Source organism: Belonocnema kinseyi, chromosome 2 (assembly GCF_010883055.1).
Source record: "Belonocnema kinseyi isolate 2016_QV_RU_SX_M_011 chromosome 2, B_treatae_v1, whole genome shotgun sequence".
NCBI lineage: Eukaryota > Metazoa > Arthropoda > Insecta > Hymenoptera > Cynipidae > Belonocnema > Belonocnema kinseyi.
The window spans coordinates 97,922,127-97,945,423 of record NC_046658.1 but is presented as its reverse complement, the minus strand read 5'-3'; the positions used below and the strand labels follow the sequence as shown (position 1 = coordinate 97,945,423).

The 23,297-nt window shown below is 28.6% G+C and overlaps 1 protein-coding gene across 2 annotated transcripts in view; it reads right to left on the bottom strand.

Moving 5' to 3' along the window:
• Positions 1 to 1,929: 1,929 nt before the first annotated feature.
• LOC117167039 (tyrosine-protein phosphatase non-receptor type 23) overlaps positions 1,930 to 23,297 on the bottom strand; it is a 46,631-nt gene continuing 25,263 nt past the window's right edge. Inside the window, exons 8-15 of one of the 2 annotated variants that reach the window (XM_033351605.1) lie at positions 20,790 to 21,025; positions 18,319 to 20,707; positions 13,936 to 14,417; positions 12,035 to 12,313; positions 8,940 to 9,121; positions 6,567 to 6,868; positions 3,897 to 4,049; positions 1,930 to 2,751 (exon numbers count right to left, since the gene is read on the bottom strand). In XM_033351605.1, coding sequence (XP_033207496.1) covers positions 2,624 to 2,751; positions 3,897 to 4,049; positions 6,567 to 6,868; positions 8,940 to 9,121; positions 12,035 to 12,313; positions 13,936 to 14,417; positions 18,319 to 20,707; positions 20,790 to 21,025 — 4,151 coding nt within the window. In that variant the 3' untranslated portion in view covers positions 1,930 to 2,623. The remainder of the gene's footprint in view (positions 2,752 to 3,896; positions 4,050 to 6,566; positions 6,869 to 8,939; positions 9,122 to 12,034; positions 12,314 to 13,935; positions 14,418 to 18,318; positions 20,708 to 20,789; positions 21,026 to 23,297) is intronic. The other variant, XM_033351606.1, reaches the window with a different exon arrangement.

Below are 23,297 nucleotides of genomic sequence, written 5' to 3'. Positions count from 1 at the left end.
TCAGCCAGATCTTTAGGCTTGAGAGAAACCTTGGTGTTGATGTTTCTCCGGGTCGTAAAGCATCGCTCTTCATCTATTGGATGCCTGCCCGCGGTTGTCTTAGTGTCGCCTCTCTTTCTTTGTTGCCGGCTTGTTCTAGCTGTGGTAGAGTAGGCGTTCCGCTTACATAGCCCCTTTTACGGAGTAGTTCAGCAGTTCACGGGCCATACTCGCATCGTAGCAGTCTAGCAAGTCGTGATTCAGTCGCTCCATCCACCCAAAGGTCACGAGATCCCGCCGATCCATGGCATTGAATCCATTTTCATTGGCTCCCCCAGCTCTAGATTGATCGGCATTGTTGGCCGACCCATTGTCGGGAGCCCTGCGCGTTCTGTTGTTTTGAACCGCACTTACTACAACTATGTTTGGTGTTGTCATTGTTGTTCCCACGAGAAGCTAGGGAAAGGGGTTCGTCCATCCTTGTAGAGCCCCGCATGCAAGGATAAGGCTGCTTACTCTGAGAGGTCGCCTGGTATCCCAGAGTCACCGTTCTAGACACCTCACCCAGGTGCCATTCAGCTTTCGGTACGCTTTTCTTACCTCCGCTTGGAGGTTGATTCCTTCGGGACCACCCCTGGACAATTGTCCGCGACTGCCTATTTATTTTTGTAACCATATTCAGCAGAAACCCTTGGTACAGGGACCCTCTATCCGCAACCCGAGGACGCGTTCGGTGGCTTTGTCATAGGCCCTTCGGTTTGATTCTAGAGGAATCAAAACCGAACCGAACCGAATATATATATATATATACATACAAATAATTATAAATAAATATTATAATAATAGGAGAATTACCAAAAAATAATATGTCCGAATTGGAAAATTCCAGATAGTTTTTACCGAATTTCAAAATTCCCGAATAATACAATTCCTGAACTACGAAATTCCCGAATAGTAAAATTCCCGAACAGTTTATAATATTACAGAATTGGAAAATGTTCGAATGTTTGAGGCGCACGTTTCTCATTTTTTGTTACAATTTTTATACAATTGTTACTTTAAATTCAAACAATAATTTTTGAAAACTTTAAGCATTAAAAAAATGTTCCTTTAATACAAATATTAAGTTACTTTTAATGAATAAATAATATTTAATAAAAAAAAATTTTTCGAATTAATTATCATCGGGAATTTTTCAATTCAGTAATACTATAAACTGTTTGGGAATTTTCCAATTTAGGATTTTGAGATTTCAGAAATTTTATAATTACGGAAATTTAATTATTCCAGAATTTTCCAATTCAGGAATTTGACAGTGTCGGGAATTTTATTATTTGGGATTTTTCAGTCGTGCCAAATTTTCCAGTTCGGATATTTTATAATTCGCCAATTAACTGTTGGGAATTTTATTATTCGGCAATTTTATCATTTCAAAATTTTATTATACGGGAATTTTATTATTCAAAAATTTGACAGTGTCGCAAATTTTATTTTTCAGGATTTTTCATTCATTTCATTATGTAGATAATTTATGTAAATATAAATTGTAGAAATAAAATTTATTTTTTGAAATTTAAAAAAACTGTTTATTATGCCAAAAATTGGAATTTAAATTAAAAAATTAAGAAGTAAAATGACCCTTTCTTGACCATTTAATGCAGTTTAAAATTAACATTTTTAATTAGGCGTTTAAAATTCAAGAATTTTAAACATTGTGAACCTTTAAAGTTTAATTATTCTAAAAACTTTGAAAATTACGTGCTTTCCAATTGGAAACTTTCAAAATTAATAGTTAATTAAATTTAAAATCAATTAAAAATATTAAAACTAATTAAAATGAATAATAACAATATTTAAAACAAAGAAAGAGCTTAAACGCAATAAGTTATGCCTAGTTAATTTAAAAAAAATGTATACAAATGAAATCCAAGAAAATAATCTGTACACTAGTTTGGTATTTCAGAATCGTACATTTATTATTTCCTTATTTGCCAAGCAAACTTGACATATACAATTCATTCTTCTTGCATATTTCATTTTCGATGGCTGTCACTAATTTCTGTGTTCTATCGTAGCAAAGTATTAAAATATTACATAAATCCGGATCCTTCATTTCAAACTGTGATCGAATTCGCTGCTCATAAAAATCAATTAAGCTTTCAGTAATCTAATCAGTCTGTTCAATTCAATAAAATCACCTCATGCGAAAGCAAAACTCTCAAACAGCCTAAAAAAAATCATTACTCAAAACTTTTTAAAAATCGTTTAAAAAGTTGTGTTTTTTTTTCTTTCTGCTTTCTTCTCGAAATTCACTAGTCCTTAAGTAATTTCCTCAAAAATTCCTATTTTTTTCTCGGTAATACCGACTGTAAAACCCGACGAGTAATTGAAAATCCGCAAATTTGGTCCAGAAGTAAACAAGTCTGCTTGTTAAGTTTTTAAGGGAAAATTTTCAAAGATTTTTTGTTGTTCAATTCTACAGATAATTAAATAGACAAGGTCGTGTCCAGATGCATGACGTTCACCCACTTTCCTAAGCTATGTACATGATTATCTCGAATGCCGTAACTCATACTCACAATCTAACTTCTTTGCATTCTTCCCACTCTCGTTTATAAATTGAACATTATTATACAATTAGTGACTATCTTCGGATGGTCCAGAGAGGATCTAACTGGCTTAATGGATCCACCACGACGTCAGGCTTCTCCTGCGTGGTCGCGGAAATACTCTGTGGTGTATTTGGTCTGGCTGCTGAGGTAGGCTGACCACCTATATTATTTTTAAATAGTACACAAGTTCAATCATCAATTCCAATATGATTGATTTCATAGGAAATCTGGCCGATCTAACGAATTATTTTTAATAATTAAAAACTTTCTTTGCATTTTATTGATTTAAATCGTTTAGTGCTGAAATATATTGTTTTTCTAAGAAAAATATAAGAGAAGTATATTTAGATGATTTAGGTAAGGGACCATACTTATATTACGCTTATTTATTTAATTTTCATATTTCGAGGGGGGGGGGAGTCGGTACAGTTTGTTGCGATTTGTTACAGTAACGGGTCCTTCACTCAGGTACGTAATTTTTGCAAATTCGAAAAAAGGTTCTTCAGAACATTATATTTTTAGTTAAAAATTTTATTATTTGGTTGAAAATTTAAGAATTTTCTTTAAAAAGACATCATTTTTGGTTTCAAATTCAACTGTTTCGTTCAAAATAATTTTTTTTTGCTTAAAAATGCATACTCTTTTTGTAGAACATGAACCTTTCGTTTAAAAATAATATTTTGTTGCTGATAAATCAACTGAAATCTTTTCAGGAAGAAAACTATTTTTTGTGAAAATTTATCTTTTTGATTTAAAAGTTTATCTTGTTTAGTAGAAATATTGCATCTTTGCTGGATACAAATGCAACTGTTTTGTTGAAAATTCAACTATTTCCTACTATATTTACTTTTTGTTACAAATTTTTATTTTTGCGTTGAAAAGTCAATTGATATATTTTTTAATGAACATTTGTCTTTATGATTAAAAAAATAACCTGGTTTTGAAGAAGTTTCATCTTTCTTACATAAAAAATAAAATAAATGAAATATTTATACATTCAAATCTATTAAATCAAAGACGGCTTTTTTTAAACAATCCATTTCTAGTTTTTTTTTTCTAAAAATGTTACCCATATTTAATAATTTAACATTTTTAAAGAATGTAAAACATTAAAAGCTTTTTAAAGAAAATTTTCCTTGTTTTTTTCTTCTTCATGATTTACCTAAATATAGTACAAGAAGCCCTAAGTTTGTGGAAAAAGTTTGTTGGTGAAAAATAGAAAATACGTGTCTCATATTTTGCCTTGGAAAACAATATATTTCCTTAAGCCAGGACTTAACAATGATATAAGAAGCAATCATTTACCTGGTTGTGAAGCAATACTATGCTGCATACCCGCCGCAAAATTGTGAAGAAAATCGTCTGATGGATGACAATGTTGTGTCTTTCTCATCGACTTTCCTTTCTTCATTTCCTCGAAACTTTCAAAAGTCGGCCGTGTTGATGACAAAATTCCTCCTATGTAATAAATAATAATAATGATAATAATAATAATAAATTACCTGATAAATCCAAGTTTTTACCAGGTATCTCAAGATTTTACCAGGTATCTTTACGAAAGTAACAATAATTTCTTAATGGTACAAGTTTTTAGAGATTTAATTAATATTTTATATTTAGAAGCCTTTGACAAATTATATCGCAAGATATTCTTAGCTGTCACCATCGAATAAGTAAATTAATCATTCTGAAAATAATTAATCATTTCTTGCATTTGTCCGTAAATGTTATGAATTTGCATAATAATAAAAACAAATTTTCATTTGATCTTCATCCACTTAAAAATCAGCAAATATTGAACTCTGTAAAAACAGGGGAAATAAGGAGATTTTTTATGAAAATAGGAAAATACATTCTTTAGAGTACGCTTGAAACGCATTCAATTCCGTAAATTTTAAGTAAACATATTACATTTTCAAAAATATAAATGAATTTTTAACAATATACATTAATGCTCAAATCAATAGTTGAAAACTGAAGTACCTGAATTTTCAGTTAAAAAACGTAATTTTCAACAAAAAATACCATTTTTCAACAAAAGAGACCAAAGAAATGAATTTTCAATAAAAACTATGAATCAACCAAAAACCTCAATTAGAATAAGAGTTTAATATTCACCAAGTATTGGTATTTTCATCAAAAAAGAATTATTTTTTAACTAAAAGATGTATTTTCAGCCAAGACAAATAATTTTATACAAAAACGACGAATTTGCAACAAAACCCACGATTTTTTAAGCAAATAAAGATACATTTTAAACCAAAAATTGAATAGTTGAATTTTTAAATTAGAAAAATCAATTTTTAATAAAAAAAAAAGAATTTTCAAGAAAATAGTTTGATTTTGAAGCAACAAGAGATATGATTCTTCTACCAACAAACAATATTTTTTAACAAAAGAGTTTAACTTACAACCAAGTATTGGAAATTTTTCTAAACATATGAATTTTCCTCTAAAACATGAATTTTTAACAGAGAAAAATAATGTTCTACCAAAAAGACAAATTTTCAACAAAAAAATCCAATAATTCAATTTTCAGTTAACAAACTTAATAAAAAAAATATATTAAAATAAAAAACAAACATGTATTTTCAACCAAACAAATTAATTCTCAACAAAGAAGATTAATTTCTTACCAATTACTAATTTTTAACAAACTACATACATTTTAAACCAAAAAGATAATAGTTGAATTTTTAGTTAAAAAAATGAATAGTTTACCTAATTTAATCCCAAAGGATGAATGTCCAACTAAACCGATAAATTTTCAACTGAAATAGTAGAATTTTTAACGAAAAATATGAATTCTTTATCAAGAAGTTTAAACTTCTACCATAAAATAAGAATTTTTAACAAAATACATGAATTTCCAACAAAAACGTTTAGTTTCAATCCAAAAAGATCCATTTTCAACAAAAAAATATAAAAATATTAAGAAAATAGTTCAATTTTGAACCAAAGATATGCATTTTCAACTAAAACGCAAATTTTCAACCAAGAAGCATAAATATCTACTAAAAATTCTACTGAAGTACTAAAAAATTCTACAAAATAGTTGAGTTTTCAGTAAAAAAATTTATTTTTAAGCAACATAAAAACAAATTTACAACTAAAATGATGAATGTTTAACTGAAATAGTTTAAATTTAAACCAAAAATAACAAAAAATTTCACTAAAAAGACGAATTTTTAGGAAAAAAACATAATTTTTCTACTAAAACAAAATAAATTTTCATCCAAAAATTAAATAGTTGAGTTTTCAGTAATAAAATTTATTCTCAACCACAATGGAAACGAATTTCAAACAAAAATTATTCATTTTTAACTGAGAGTTAAATTTGAAAAATAAAATATAAATTCTAATCCAAAAAGATTAATTTTTCACCAAAAAGACAAATTAAAAAAAAGACATGATTTTACTACTAAAAGAGATAAACTTTCAACCAAAAATGTTATAATTGAATACAAATTTAAAAAAAATTGATTTTCAATCAAAGAGTTGAATCCTCAACCAAAAAAATATTATTTTTCAACCAGTTTCATTTTAAACTAAAAAAGATTAAATTTTTACCCAAAGAGATGAATGTTACACAACAGAGGTAATTTTAAAACAAATCGTTGAATCATTAAAAAATTAGATAAATTTTATCTAAAAAGACGAATTTTAAACGAACTATTTCAATTTTAATCTAAATAATTGACATTTTATTCGAGAAACAATTTCGACGAAATAGTTCAATCGAGTAATATAAAGCTACTTTTACAAATGAAATAACATTATTATTTAACACTATATTAAAATTTAAAAATTTTAAGAACACCCTTGAACAAATTCCCTGTCTGCCAAACAAATGTTTCTGATACTTCCGGGGTTTTCCAGGTATATAAAAATTCCCTGACAATTCCAGGGTTTCCTGGCTTTCCAGGTGAGTAGACACCCAGTAATTGATATAAATAATAAAAAATCTCTACTTACTTTTCATTAGAGTATCTTGAGCCTGATAAAGAACCATGCGGTAACCAAACTGCAGAGTATCCTTGTCAACCAGACCTTTGCGAAACTTTACAAGACTTGAAAATACCAAAGGTACATCTACAATCCCATGACCTGCTCGAACGTGACACACTGCAGCAGTTGCGATCAAAAATAATCCACTGAGAGGTCCACCATTTAGACAATGAACTATTATCGGTTTTGGGGAACAATGTCTCAATGCTTGTTCCGACATAACATCGGTAGCAAAGGCGAGTAGTGGGCCAGGACTACTTGGGAAACTACTGTAAAATATTTTTATTTATCAAAAATTCCTGGTCATTTCCCGGTTCGCAAGCATTTTTCACAGCCAATGAAATAAAAAAGTTCGATCTATGAAGCTGAACATTTTTGCATTTAAAGTAATAAAAACTGAGCTGCAAATAATTTCAAACAGAGATTCAAGCAATTTTCAGCTAAAAATATTGAAAATTGAACGATTACATTTTCTTTATAAACTGAACACTTCTTAAATTAAAAGTTACACTATTTGCATTCTAAATAGTTTTAAAATCCTTAAAAAGCTTCAAAATTTGATATAAAAACCTTGAAACATCCACATTTTGTTTTACATTTATTCAAATTTTTAATTATTTTAGAAGTTTTTTCAGAACTTCTATACATCTTTTACTATTATTCGAATTCTTCCTGAACATTTCTTTTAAGTCCTGTAACGTTAAAAATATTGTCGACAATTTTGGATATCATTTTTTATCTGTTTAAATATTCTATTAATATTATTTTTTTCTCAAAATAAACAGTCATTTTCAATTTTCCTATGAAGCTTAACAAAATGTTTATTTTTTATTTTTTTGAAACCTTTTATAATTCTTAAAAAGCTTCTACATTTTTTTTCGAAATCTGGAAAAATCTATATTTTGTTTTAAGTTACGCTGTGAGCTTTTTGCCCTAAAATTTCGGTATGAATGGCCGGATTTTGTCGGTATACGTAGACACTTCATTTATGGTTACTGATTTTACATAAACAATCAAATATGTCTAAATATTAAGGAATTTTTTATTTTTATTTGTTCAAAAATTTCAAAATTTCGACTAAAACAATATTTTTAATTTGATAAAAGGCAAACAATTCGTAGGTTTTTACACGAGTGAAACCTGAAATATCTCTTTTTATCAATAATAATTTTCTATACGAAAAAATACTTATTTTTAAAAAAATACATTAATTTTTAACAAAAAATTACATTTTCAACCAGAATTGGAAAATTTAAATGTTCAATTTCAAAAATTCATTTAAAGAAAGGACGCATTTTTAATTAGAGATGAATCTTCAATCAGAAAATTTTATTTTTAACAAAGTAGTACAAGTTTAAACCAGCTAGTTGAAGTTTCAACCAATAAAGATGAATTCACAGGGAAACATGTTATAGTTGATACTTCAAACAACAAAAATATAAATTAAAAAATAGTTATATTTAAACAAAAATGACGATTTTTCACCAAACAGTTCTATTTTTAGGCAAAGAAGATTAATTTTCTACCAAAGATGGAATACTTAAATCTTCAGTTAAAAAAATTCATTTTCAAACAAAAAAAAGAAGAAATATGCAACCAAAGAGATGATTCCTCAACAAAAAAAAGAAAATTTTCACACAATAGTTCAACTTTCAACCAAAAAGATGAATTCTAAACAAAGAATATAATTGCTGATATTTCAACCAGGAAAAATTACAATTTCAAATAAAAAACAGTTGAATGCAACCACAGAATACAGATTTTCAAGAAAATATTTGAATCGTCAATCAAAACAGATTATTTTTCAACAAAAACGTGGTATATTTAAGGAAAATAAATAAATTAAAACTCAAAAAGCCAAATTTGCAAGTAAGAAAGATTTTTCAGTTAAAAAAGACAAACAATCCAACTAAATTGTGGAATTTGAAAACAAAAAAGGCAAATTTTCCACAAAATAGTTGAATTTTCAACCAAAAAAATATAACTTTTTGACCTTATGTTGAGCCTACAAAAAAACATATGTTGACCAAATAATACGATTTTTAACCAAAAAGATGAATTCCAAAGAAAAAATATAATACATTTCAATTAAAATGAACTAACTTTTAACGAAAAATAGTTGGATTTTCTTATTGGGGTTTTATTTTTAATTCAATTCGCATTTAAATTAAAAAACGAGAAAAGGGGGAAGTTGCTTGAAAACAGGAGAAAAAAAGGATATTGTTAAAAAAAATGGGGAAAGAATGTGAAGTCTGTGAGTCTTAAGACACAGTTTTATAAATAAAAGTTCAAAACCAAAGAAGATGAAAAAAAAGGAAGAAGAAAATCATAAAAACTTACTTTGATGGCCACATGAGGAATTGCATGTGCACAACAATCCGTTCCTTGTGTCCAGAACGTGAAAGAGAAATGATTCTCTGAATATAAGATGCATGGTTAATTTTATTCTGCAACTTCAGTGTAAAGTCACCCAATACTAAATTCTTCTCTTCACTTGACGGCCAATAAATATCACCACTCAACTGTAAAAAATTAGACAGTAAAGAATTTTTAAACTTATATTACATCATTTTATTATTATTATACCATTAAGGTAGTTGTCGAGACAAAAGTCAGATGTCAGAAAAAAAACAATTTTTCTATGATTTTTAGAATCAAAACATTATAACTGATGTCATTTCAAAAAAGAAGCATCCCTGCGTGTCAACAATATGCTAAAACACTTGCGGGGAAAATGCAGAAGGCGGTAGTCCTTGGGTCGCTTCGTGTTCTTAGGGTGCACGAGATCTCAAAACGCGGACATTTGACAAAAACTGGGGGGGGGGGGGTGTCAAATTTTACACATATCGAATACCTTATCTGATTAAAATGTAAAAGAAAATCATTAATACAATTTTTTTGGTCTACCTTCGGTGAAAAAATGTTATCTATTTATTCTAGCTTAGCTTGTGTCGTGTGTCGAAAAATTTAATTTTTGTATTTTCAATGTTTTTTTTTATAAATAAAACAAAAAGTACATGTCCTATCAAAAAGTGATTAGTAAAAAATTCTTAGATATTTTTTGGGCTCACAATGTTTGTCTTATAATTTTTTTTCCTATCTTGCATAGTTTGATAGCAAAATGCAATTTTTTATTTTTAATTAGTTTTTGTGCGGTCATTTTTCGAAAAAATTCAAAAAGTTGATCATAATCTTGAAAGGCTATCGAAAAGTAAAATTTTTCTTTTCAAGTACTATGAACAAATGTACGCAGAATTTTTGATTCATGAATAAATGTGTACTTAAAAATGTTCAAAATCTTGCTCACAGACAGACAGACATAACGACAGACAGATAGACATACAGATAGACACATTCGTAAAAACCTGAATTTCGGATTCAGGGGGTCTCAAAACGTCTCAAAGTTCTGTTTTTAGTTTTAATCATAACAAATAGCATCAAAAACATGAAAAGTTAAATTTTTTGAAATCCCACACAGGAGACGAAAAATAAATTCAAAGACAAAAGTTTTGTTGAGGATCTGCCCACGCAGCGGGCACATTTTTTACTGTTAAAGACGCTTTTCATGAATAAAGCCAAAACTACGCATCCTATCAAAAAGTGGTTGACAACAAATTTGTAGATCTTTTTCAAATGCACAATTTTTGTTAATTCATCTTTTGCCGTATTTTGCACAGTTTGGCCGAAAAATGTAATTTTTGAATTTTTCATTATTTTGTACGCTGTCAAAATTTGAATTTTTGATTTTTCAGGAAAATTCAAAAAGTTCTTATGATAATCTCGTAGAGCATTCAAAGAGCAACATTTTTCTTCTATTTACTTTTTTTTATATCGTGCGTTATTTGGCATAAAATGTTCATTTTCGTGTGTTTTGGGGAATTTCGTAAATGTTATAACTCTGGTAATTTTTTATTTTTTGAAAAAAGACATCAGGATAAATTGTTCGTCTTTTTCAATACTATGAATAACCGTACAGAGAATTATTGAATTTTGAAAAAAGTGGTCTCAAAAATATTCAAAATGTACCCACTTTTCGAATTTGTATCCAAAATGGCTGGCTAACGAACTTGACCTTTAGCTTAGGACACTAAACAAGTGTACCAAAGGGCAATCTAAGAGATTAATTTTTTCAAAAGTTATCGTGTTCACCGACAGACATTCAGATATACAGACATACAGACATACAGACAGACACCTTCGTAAAAACCTGTTTTTGGGATTCAGAGGGTCTCAAAACGTTGACATTTGACCAAAACGGGGGGGGGGGGGGGGGGGGGGGGGGTCAAATTTTACACAAATCTAATACCTTGTCTGATGAGAATGTAAAAAATGATTTCTTAAAAAACGGAATGAACCAAATCTTTTAAACAAAATAGTTAAATACTCAAGCAAAGAAGAATGATGTTTAACAAAAAAGTGGAATTTTCATAAAAGAGATGAATTTTTAAATCAAAAAGATGAAATTTAAAAAAAATAATTGAATTTCCTAATTAAAAAAATTTTAATTGACTTTTCACGATAAACATATGAACTTTTAAATAAGAAATAAGTTTCTGCGAAAAAATTGAATTTTCAATCTAAAAAGACGAATTTTTAAACATAAAGAATAACTTTTTGACAACATTGTTGAATTCTCTACTAAATGTAGTTGCTTTTTTATCCAAATAAGATGAAATTTTTACTAAAACAGGCATTTTTATTAAAAAACGAAAAATTTTGATTGTTATAGTTAAAACTTTCAACCAGTAAAGATTTTAATACATTTATCAACAACAAGATATAAAGTTTAAACAAAAGGTAAGTTTTGTCCGAAATCGTTAAATTTTCATCAAAACAGTAGAATTTTCAACAAAATAGATTAATTTGTAAACAAAAAGTTGCATTTTTATAAAAAAAATATCATTTCTGCTAAAGCAGGTGAATTTTAAAATCAAAAAGGTAAACTTTCCAACACCAAAATAAGAATTGTAAACTTTAAGTTAATTTTTTGCAAACAATCGAAATTTTCTAGAAAATAGTTCAATTTTCAACAAAACAGTAGCATTTTTGACCCAAGAAAGATACAATATTTCTACTAAAAAATATGAACATTTAAAAGTTTATCTAAAATTTAAAACAAAAAGACAAATTTTCAGAAAAAAAAAATTTCACCCAAAAAAGATTTCAGTTGACTCATCAGCAAAAAAATAAGAATTTTAAACAACCGGTTTATGATGTCCAAAAAGAGTGGAATTTTTAGGCGAAAAAGTCGAGTTTCTAACAAAACAGTTGAATTTGCAACCAGGAAGGATGTCTTTTTAAAGAAAATTGTTAAATTTTCAAAAAAATAAAATAAAATTTATAACTAAAAAGATAATCAATAGGAGAAAGTTTTTGCCAGGCGAAGAGCTTCACAAAACTAATTTAAAAGTAAAATAAATACAAGTTTCAAGTACCTGCATATCAGTTGCTAAGCAAGCAATAACCTCGCTCTCTTGTTCCCAAACCATGGTCCAAAATATTTGGAAAGCATCAGCCTTAGGGGCTTGCGTGATAATAAATGCTGCTGGAGTCCATTGGGTTACATCTCTTACATATGAAGCGTTAATATAAGAAGGCCGCTCGACGGAAGTCAATTCCACCCGGCTTAAGTCATAGGGAATACAACTTGCAGATCTGTTTGCAGCGAAATTCGAAATTGCGATGTTGGCAGACTGTTTCTTCTCTTCACGTTCCTGTAAATTAGAAACATCAGGATGGTCGTTTTAATAGAAGAAAAAAGTTCCTGGTCCTTTTTCCGGTTCGAAAACATTTGTTACGATCATTTAAATTTAAAAATTCGAATTCTAAAGCTGGACATGTTTCCATTTGAGGCAGTAGTTATAAATTGTAGAGTTCAAATATTCAGATTTAGTTCCAAAAATATAAATCCATGTTATCATTTTCAATTATCTAAATTGAAGAATCAATCAATGAATTACAAAAATTTCAAAATAGAACGATTTGCATTTTTTGATAAGCTAAACACTTCTTAAATTGAAAGTTAAATCATTTTAATTTCAAATAGTTTTAAAATGCTCAAAATAATTCAAATTTTTATTGAAAATTTAAAATAAAACCAAATGTCCTTAAAATCTTCTACATTTATTTTTCATAATTTTGTCAATCTTTTTAAATATTATCTTAAAATAATTTTTTCAGAATAGAAAATAATTTTCAAAGTTCCTAGACATTTCAAGGAAATTTTGTTTACTCTTCTGAAACATTACACAATTCTTAAAAAGCTTCTTAATTTTTTATTCGAAATTTGCATAAATCTATATTTTGTTTTAAATTAGATCGAATTTTTCCTAAGAATAATAGGGTTTCAATTCTTATGTATACATCAAAATTTAACAATTTAACTTACAAGTTACATTTTTTTTTAAAGAACAATTAAAATTGTGAAGTTCAAAGTTGTTTAATTAAAAAATTTCAAATGAATATTTTACCATACTGTAATAATATTTGAAATTTAATAAAAGCCTTTAATTTTAATTATATTATTTCAGAGTTATTTTAAAATTGAAAATATCTTGCAAAGTTGATATCGGTTTCTTTTATTTGTTTAACTAAGAAGAATTTCTAATTGAAATAGTTTAATTATTTACGTTGAAATCTGGAAATTCTAAATATTTTAACTAATATCGAATCGTCTTGTAAAATAAAATATTATTAACTTTTGAATCCTTAAAGTACAATGCAATTTGAAAAATAATTAATTTATATTCACCTTTGATCACCTGAAAATGTTTTCGATCCAAAATTTTCGAATGCAACAGCCTCTAATTTTTAATTGTTCAAGTCTTTAAAACTGCATTTTAAAATTCTTTAAATTAAAATGTACGCTCAAAAAATAAAATTTGAAACATCAAATTTTTAAAATCCAAGATTTTCGAATTATGCATTCTAAACTTAATGATATCATAATTTAAAAATACTAATTATTTAAAAAATGGATCCTAATATATTTGAAGCGCTTTGAAATCCTTTCAAATTAATAATAATAGAAAAATTCTTCAGAATCTTTTTAAATGGCCAAAAATATTTAAAATTCTCTGAAATCTTTTAAAATCTCCTGAAACTTTTATAAGCTAGTATTTTTAAACCGTGAAATCTTTAAAAAAAATTTCATATTATTAAGAGTTATTTAAAATTTCTTAGAATCGTTAAAAATACCCTGAAATATTTCAAAATGATGAAGGATAAATTAAGAGTGGTTTTGTGATTTGTCCGCCTCGGCCCTCATTGAATTTTTGATCAAGGAACCGTCCCGGTAGGAAACACAATAATATTCTCAATAAAATTCTAAACCTACCTCGAATTCTCGAACTTCCTTCCATTTATTATCGAGTGTTGTAGCGCCGCTCAGTGTCTTCACTAATAGACTGTCAATGAATTTTTCATATTTTTCGATGTCAATAACAAACTTTTGCAAGACCGTTGGCTCTGCAAGTGGATCTCTCTTTGGCTGCACATCTAAATACCACGTGTCCCAGACGATTTGCAGGTTGTCATTTTTATCGTCTGTTTGGACTGTCGAGTTTTTTCGAACTACCTTCACTTCTGCAGTTTCTTCCGTAGTTTCAACTTCACTTTTCACATCATCCTTTTCATCTTTACCTTTATCTACCTGAACTTCCGGGAGAAGTGGAGCGTGATTAATTGTAATGTCCAGGTCAGAGAGAAGATCGACATTGGATTTTGGTTCAGTAGATGGAAATGGCCCTGAACTCGAATTATTTGTTTCGTTGTTGGTTGCTTGCATGTATGGCTGATTTGCATTTTCCACATTTCCAGCTGAAGAAAAACGTTAAAATAATTGATATTCCAAATTTTTCGAGCCCAATATTTATTGCGGAAATCTAAATTATATATTAAGGAGGATAGAAAAAATGTGTTTTTTTTTCGAATTCGAAGGGTGTATCATCCATAAAAAGTTACAGATAAAAAAATATCTTATGTTCGCTTCAATGTTTGTTTAAAATGTTATTCTTTAGTCTATAAATGATCAAAATTCTTATTTAATTATTAAAAGCTTCACAGTATTTCCCCTTTTTGTCATTTTTTCACTTAAATGCGAACTGAATTAATATAACCTGATAAGAAAATCCAACTATTTTTTGTTGAAAGTCCATTCTTTTAGATTGAAAAAGTCTACTATTAATTTTTTCGTTACGTATTCATATTTTGTATTTAAAATTTTTATTATTGAGTTCAAAATTGAATTATATTGTTGGAAATTCAAAAATATGAATTAAAGGGTATACTTGTTGGTTGAAAATTCGTCTATTTAACTTGATAATTAAATACTTTGATTGAAATTTTGTTTCTTACTTGAATAAAAAATTTTATTATCGAAAATTCCAATAACAAAAATTGTATTTTAAAGAAGATTCACACCTTTCTAACAGGTTCAGGTTATGTTAACATTCTGCATTGGAAATCGGTAATTTTAAACAAAAAACATTAGCTTCACAAGACTATTTAATTCTATATTCTATATAGATAGAATTTAAAATTGATTTATTTCAAACAAAACTTATGACCGATTTTCAACCAAATAAATCAATTTTTAAACAACATTGTTCAATTTTTAAGGCAAACACGAATTTTTTAGATTACAATTGAATTTCCAATCGAAAAGTGGAATTTTTATCAAAATAATAACATTTTTAACAAACTAATTTAATGTTAAACCTACAAAAATGAATTTTAAAACAAATGTAATGGTTGATATTTCAACAACAAAAGATAAAATTTCTACCAAAACAGATAAATTTAAAAACCAAAAAGATAAATTTTCTACCAAAAAACATAAATTTTAAAGAAAAAGTTTAAATTTCAACAAAAAATAGAATTCTCAAAAAAATGTAATAGGTGACATTTAAACCAAGAGAGAACAAATTTCAAACCAAACAGATTATTTTTTTCACCAAAAAAGACAAATTTTCCATTAAAAAAGATCAATTGTCAACCAAAAATGGAAAATTTACATTTCCAGTTAAAATAATTATTTTAATTTTTTTACTATTATTTGATAATAATACTAATAAAAAAGATGAAAGAAATAAAAAAAGGAAAGGGACTTGGTTAGTTGCCTTTTCATTTTTCTTTCCTCTTTTAGGAAAATTTTGATCTTTTTTCAAATTGCAATAGGATTATTTTCTGGTAGTTGTCCAAATTTGGTCGTTAGATTCTTCAGGAATTCTGCACATTAAATTAATTAAAAAAAAAAAAATCAATGAAATAATTAAATTTTCAATCCATGAGAAGTACCTTCTACAAAAAAAAGTTTTAGCTTTTACTGAAGAAGTTGATTTTTCGAACACAAATATTAATTTTCAATGAATAACGTAATAGTAGATATTTTCCAAAAAACCGTTGAATATTCAATCTGAGGAGTTTAATTTTCAACAAAAACATGAATTGGAAACGAAAAATGCACTAGTTCATATATCAATAAACAAACAAAGAAATGAATTTTCACCAAAATAGTTAAATTTCGAACCAAAGAATTTAATTCACAACAAAACAATACATTTTTTAAAGTTGAATTTTTAACCTACAAAGATGAATTCTCAACAAAAAAAGCAATAGGTAACATTTCAACCAAGAAATAGCACACTTCTGCCCAAATAATTGAATTTCAAAACCAAATTTTTGAACTTTAAAACTAAAAGACGAATTTTCTTTTATAAAGTAGAATTTTTAACCCGAAAATATAAATTATTAACAAAAAAGTTAATTTTTAACCAAAATTTTCGATTTTTAAAAACATAATTTTTAACCAAGAAGATGAGTTTCTTACCAAAAAAGATAAATTTGTAACCAAAGGAAGATAAATTGTTAAACAAAGATGAACTTTCAGCGAAATAATAAAATTTTAAATTTCAAAAACCATTAAATTCAATTTAAAAAAGGCGAATTTTAAACAAAATAGTAGCTTTTTATCTAAAAAAGATGAAATTTTTAATAAAACAGATAAATTGTTTTAACCAAAAAGACAAATAAAAAATAGGTTGAATTTTCATCCCAGAAAGATTGCAGTTGAATTTTCAATAAAAAAATATTACTTTTCCTAAGAAAGTTAATTTTTTACAAGAATAGTCGTATTTTTCATAAAACAGTTAAATATTCAATCCGAAAAATTGAATTTTCAATAAAAAGATGAATTGGAAACGAAAAATGGACTAGTTCATATAAAAAAAAAACTAATTTTGATCAAAATAGTTAAATTTTCAACCAAAGAATTGAACTCTTAACAAAAAACGTAATGGGTGACATTTCAAGCAAGAATGATAAGTTTCTGTCAAAATTGCCAAAACGACCAATTTTCAATCAAAAATGAAAAATATCAATATGCAATAAATAAAATTAATTAAAATATTACAAACTATGGACAAAATGGATTTTCATTCATGAATGTTCAGTTTAAATGCATGAGACTCTTTTTTTTAAAAAAGACTAATTTTCAAGAAAATACATGAATTTTCAACGAAATTGTTAAATTTTAAACTAAAAAACGATCAGTTTTTAAACAAAAATGAAAAAGATCAATTTTCAGTATATAAAATTAATTTAAAATATGTAAAATAGGACGCAATGGATTTTAATCAAAGAATTTTCAGTTTAATTGAATGAGAATCATTTTCAAGAGATAAATTTTCAACGAAATACATGAATTTTCAATGAAACTGTAGAATTTTAAACTAAAAACAATCAATTTTCAGTAAATAAAATTAATTTAAAATATAACAAACTAGGACAAAATGGATTCTCATTAATGAATTTTCAGTTTAAGTGCATGAGAAACATTTTAAAAGAGACCATTTTTCAACGAAATTATTGAATTTAAACTAAAAACTATTAGTTTGAGTTTGAGTGCATGAAAACCATTTTTAAAAGACAAATTTTCAACAAAATACATGAATTTTCAACCAAATTGTGGAATTTTAAACTAAAAACAATCAATTTTCATTAAATAGAATTAAGAAAAAATATAACAAACTAGGACAAAATGGATTTTCATTAATGAATTTTTAGTTTAAGTGCATGAGAATCATTTTAAAAGACCATTTTTCAACAAAATTATTCAATTTAAACTAAAAACTATTAATTTTCAATCCAAAAAGAAAAAAATCAATTTTCAGTAAATAAAATTAATTAAAAATATAATAAAATATGGACAAAATGGATTTTCATTAATGACTTTTTATTTTAAATGCTTGACTCATTAAAAAAAATATACATATTTTGAACAAAATACATGAATTTTCAACGAAATTTTGTAATTTTTAACTAAAAACGATCAATTTTCAATCAAAAATGAAAAAGATCAATTTTCAGCACATAAAATTAATTTGAAATATACCAAAATATAGGCAAAATGGATTTTCAATCATGCATTTTCAGTTTAAGTGCATAAGAAACATTTTCAAAAGACAAATTTTCAACAATATACATGAATTTTCAACGAAATTGTTGAATTTAAATTTGAAACTATTAATTTTCAACCAAAAATGAAAAAGGATCAATTTTCAGGAAATAAAATTCATTTAAAATATTTTTAAAATAGGATAAAATTAATTTTCATCAATAAATTTTTAGTTTCAATTCATGAGAATCATTTTCAATTAGCAGTGCGTGAAAATGTAAGTTAAATTGATAATTTTCTATTTAATTCAAGTGCGAAACTAACCTTGATTTGGAGTTCGTTGACCAAACTGCGAAGCGTAATACGTCTGATTGTCAGGCATCGAATTCGCAACATTGCTCGAGTATTGTGAAGAAGTTGTCTGATTTGTCGTGGCAGCACTATTGCTCGCATTAGTATACAACGAGTATGCATCTTGCTGCTGATAAACATTACTGTTCGCAGGAACAGATACATTTCTCGCAGCATTATTCTGCTCCTGTCCAATCATCGTTTGCGTATTTTGATAACCCGAGGAATACTGGTATCCTCCTGAGACAGCATTGTACCCATAACCAGGATGACCTTGATACGAATCCGCGGACGAACTCGTCATTCCACTAGCTTGTTGTGTATTTCCATAACTATTATTATATCCTTGAGAATAGCCCGAATACTGCGTCGATCCAGCATAATGCTCTTGAGGATTGTAGTAATTTTGCTGATAATTCGGAATCGAGTTCGCTTTCGCATGACTCTGTATCATTTCTGAGTTATAACTCTGGCTCATATTCGGATTTGTACTCGAATTCTGTACATTTTGATAGGGAAGGCTAGTATCTGTAGTTTGTTGATAGCTACCATAGACGCTGTAATTTTGCGAGCTTATTCCATCTTGTGTTTGAGTTGGGTAGCCAGCTTGGGCTTGAGTATTCGAATAATTCTGCGCTTGTTCTGAGCCGTAATTAGTTTGAGGATTCGCCACTGCATTAGGATACTGTGAGGCGGCATCATAGTAGGAATTGCTGCTGATATTCGCCGAAGGAACGTTCTTCGAGGCGACGGAATATGTTGAACTATCGGTAGCAGAGGTATTGGTATACATTCCCATGTGCTGATTTGGGGTGTATTGTTGGGGGATTGAGTAGTGAATCCCAGGCGATGCACTTGGCAGATTTTGAACTAACTGCGCCTGTGGAGTTGACTGTTGAGAATTAATCGGCTGTTGAGGTGTCATCTGTTGTTGAGTAACCTGTTGTGGAATAATCCTTTGCTGTGAATTTATCTGTTGCAAATCAACCTGAGAGGGATGCTGATGAACGGATTGATTGCCGTGAGACATCTGCATCGCAGGCATTTCCACATTTCCAGCAATCATTGGATTCAAGTAATTTTGCGTCGCGAGATGATTCGGCTGCTGCAAAATCGGTTGAGAAACACCAGCTTGGTAAGCATTACCAGAGATTTGATTTCCTGCCTGCTGTGGAGAGTCCTTTTGCGGTTGGTAATACTCGGCAGTATTTTGGATTGAGCTCGGCGCGTAGACATTCGTCTTGCCGTCAGATAAGGTATTGTAAGTCTGGTTCATAGAAGCTGCATGAGGCACTGATTGATTCAGTTCTGCCTTTCTCCCAACCTCGGGATCTACATTGGCCTGCTGACCAGGTTGCATCTGAACTGGAGCGAAATTCTGATGCTGAGGTGAAGCGCTATTTACCCGCTGAGTCGCTTGATAGTTAGGATTTTCCTGCATCATTTGATAACCAGGATACGAGTAAGCGGCATTCGCATTATAGGAATAAGCCTGATACTGATCTCTTGTATTCGGATCCGTTGGGTATTGAACTTGACTTTGTTGAGCGGCAGTGTAGCCGCTGTAGGTGTCGGAAGTGCTGGACAGTTCGGTCGCTGCCTTCATCTTTCCAGCCTGTCTGTAGACGCTGTCAGAGAAAGTGGTTCCAGTCTTGGGAAAACTGGCATTCAAACCACTCATCACGCTTACTGTTTCTCCATACATGTACTGTGTATTGTAGGAACTTTGCTGACCGGGATAGTAATCGGGGTATCTGCTTTGATAATATTGATAGGCTTGCGTAGGATCAGTGAACTGTGAGACATTGGCGGAAGGCATATTTTCACTCGTACCGTTGTGATCAGTTTTGGATGCCTTCACCACTGACTGGTCAGCATTTGTTTTCGTAGTTCGATGATCAGAGTACTGATTGTGATAGAGGGGAATGTTTGTTACTCGATTTGCCAGGTAGTCCTTGAGTTTTAAGCCACTGCCTGTTGCACTCTGCTCTTTCGGAAGCATATGCTGAGACTGATTTTTGCTTTCTGAAAGGGAAAGGTCATTCACAGCATGTGTTCCTGGACTGTTCTGTGCTAGAATCTGCGCACGCTCTTCTTCCTGAACTTTACAGGTGTTCTTCACTCTTTGCAGCAATTTGGTCACGTTTATTTCCATCTTCCTGTAAAATTCTAAGCCCTTCGTCGTTTTTGCTAGCAAATCTTCATACGCGTCGTAGGAGGCGATCAAGGAGGATATGATAAATTCGCGGCGTTTTAAAATTTCATCAACTGACTTTCGAGTGTCTGCGGTTTGCGCGTACGCTTCCGTTAATGCAGACAATATGTTTTCTTGAGCAGCTAAGTTTTGATCTATTAGCTGAACCTAGAATTTAGATCAATTTTGTGATTATTGAGAAGCCTGTCCAATGATTTTAAAGTTAAAAAAGAAGACAGAGAATACTAACGAGTGGTTGATGTTTGCTGATTTGTTCTGCAAAGACATGGTCAAGTGGCTCAGATTCAGACGTAGCTGTAACCAACAGTCTTGTCAAATCATCTTGAGATATTGATTCTCGCAATTTATTGTGCAAATCGCTTCTTTGCCTGCGCATTTCATCCACTTTATTTAGTATGCGCTTTAACTCTCTAGTGTGAATCTTTTCAGATTCGTTGTCTGTCTTCTCTTCGCTGCTACTTTCACCTAAATACAACAAGAAATTTAGCAACATTTCTGAAAATGTTAGCTGAAAAATTCACTTTAGATTTTATTTATTAATAAAATAGTGATACAGTATTCGCGTACGCCCATTAATTATGTAAGAATTGGGGAGGGGGACTAAAAATCCCTTAAAATATCTAAAAATTCATTAAAATCCATGAATTTCCATGAAGTATTTCGAAAATTTACGAGATCTCTTAAAGTCTTTTAAATCTATGAGAATTATTCCGAATTCGGTGAAATCTCTTACAATATATTAAGATCTAATCCAATGTTTTAAAAGCGATTAAAATTGCTCAAAATCCCTCGAAATCCTTTATAATATTAGAAAATTCTCTCTTTTATTCAAATCTTTGAAATTCTATTAACATCCCCTGATATTCTTCAAAATTCATGAAAATGTTTCGGTATCAGATTCTATCTTTTAAAACCCCATAAAAATCCCTTAAAATTAATTCAAATCCTTGATTTTCCGTGAAATATTTCAAAATCTTACGAAATGCCTTAAAATCTTTGAAATCCCTTTAAGATTAATTCAAATCGTTAAAACTATTGGAAATGTACCCGAATCTTTTGAAATATCTTACCACATATATTAAAATATAGTTAAATCTTTTAAAAGCGATTAGAATTCCTCGAAATCCCTCAAAAAACTATTCAGAAATCCTTTGAAAATCCGTTATATCTTTTGAAATTCTCTAAAATCCGTGGATATACTTTGGAATCTTATAAAATCTTTTTAAATCCCTTCGAATCTTTAAAATTGCATTAAAATCCCCCGATAACCTTCAAAATTTGTGAAAATATTTCGGTTACGGATTATATCCTTTGAAATATCGGGCATGCTTTCGAAATCTTTAAAAATCCTTTTAAACCCTTACAAAATAAAAATCCATAATATCCCTTGAAATAGTCAAAATTCCGCCAAAATGCTTAAAATTTTTTTTTTTAAATAAATGCAAATCCTGGTTTTCCGTGAAATATTTCAAAATCTAACGAAATGCCTTGAAATTATTGAAATCATTAAAATCCGTGAGAATTGGAAATGCTGGTCTACCATTTCGCCACCTGGTGCCGAAAACTGGAATTAAAAATATTAGGTGCCATTTGAAATATGTACATTAATTTTTGCATATAAATGTTTTTACGATATTTTTGTGAGGTATAAAACAATGATTGAATACGAATAATAGACGATTTAGGGTGGCCGTTTAAATCCAAGAAAAAAAATCCCGGTCATTTCCCGGTTTTTCCCCGGTTCGCAAACATTTTTCATGGTCAATGAAATTTAAAAAATTGAACTCTAAAGCCAGAAATTTTTCTATTCGAATGAATAACAACTGAACTGCAAATGAAAGCGCTCAAAGTGGAACTCTTCAATTTGAAACTTTTAAAATTGAAGTTTAAAAGTTTTTTAATTCAATAATTTTGTATTCAAATCTGATTAAAATGGTCAATAATGTACACGTGTAAAATGGAAGCTACTAACACTTTTAAACTGAGAAATTTTTAATTAAATGCACTTAAACTGCAAAATAAATTTTTTAACTTATATAAATTGTAGAGTTCAAAGATTCAGATTCAGTTCTAAAAATATAAATCCACGTTATCATTTCCAATGCTCAAAAGTCTAAATTGAAGAATCAACCAGTGAATTTAAAAATGGAAAAAATTATATAATTTAAAGCAATTTTAAACCAGAAACATTACAAATTGAACGATTACATTTTTTTTAAGCTGAACAATTATTAAATTAAAAGTCAAATTATTTATATTTCAAATAGTTAAAAAATCCTCAAAATGCTTCCAAGTTTTATTTGAAAATATTTAAAAATCTCCATGTTGTTTAAATATTATTTTAAATTTTTTTATTATTTTTGAAATTACTTTAGAACTTTTAAACATCCCTTAAAATTAATACAATTTTTTCTAATTTTTTTTAATTCTGCCAAATTAAATAAATTTCCTTAAAATCTTCCACATAAATTTTTGATAATTTCGTAAATCTTTCTAAATCTTCTTAAATAATCACTAAAAATTATCTTTTCAAAATAAAAATCATTTTCAAATTTCATAGGAAATGTTTTTTGATCTTCTGAAGCCTTTCAAAATTCTTAAAAAGCTTTTAAATTTTTTGTTCGAAATCTGCCAAAATCAAGATTTTGTTTTAAATTAGGCCGTGGGCTATTTACACCGAAATTCAATAATTTTTTACTTACAAATTAAATTTTTTTTTAAATATAACAATTAAAAT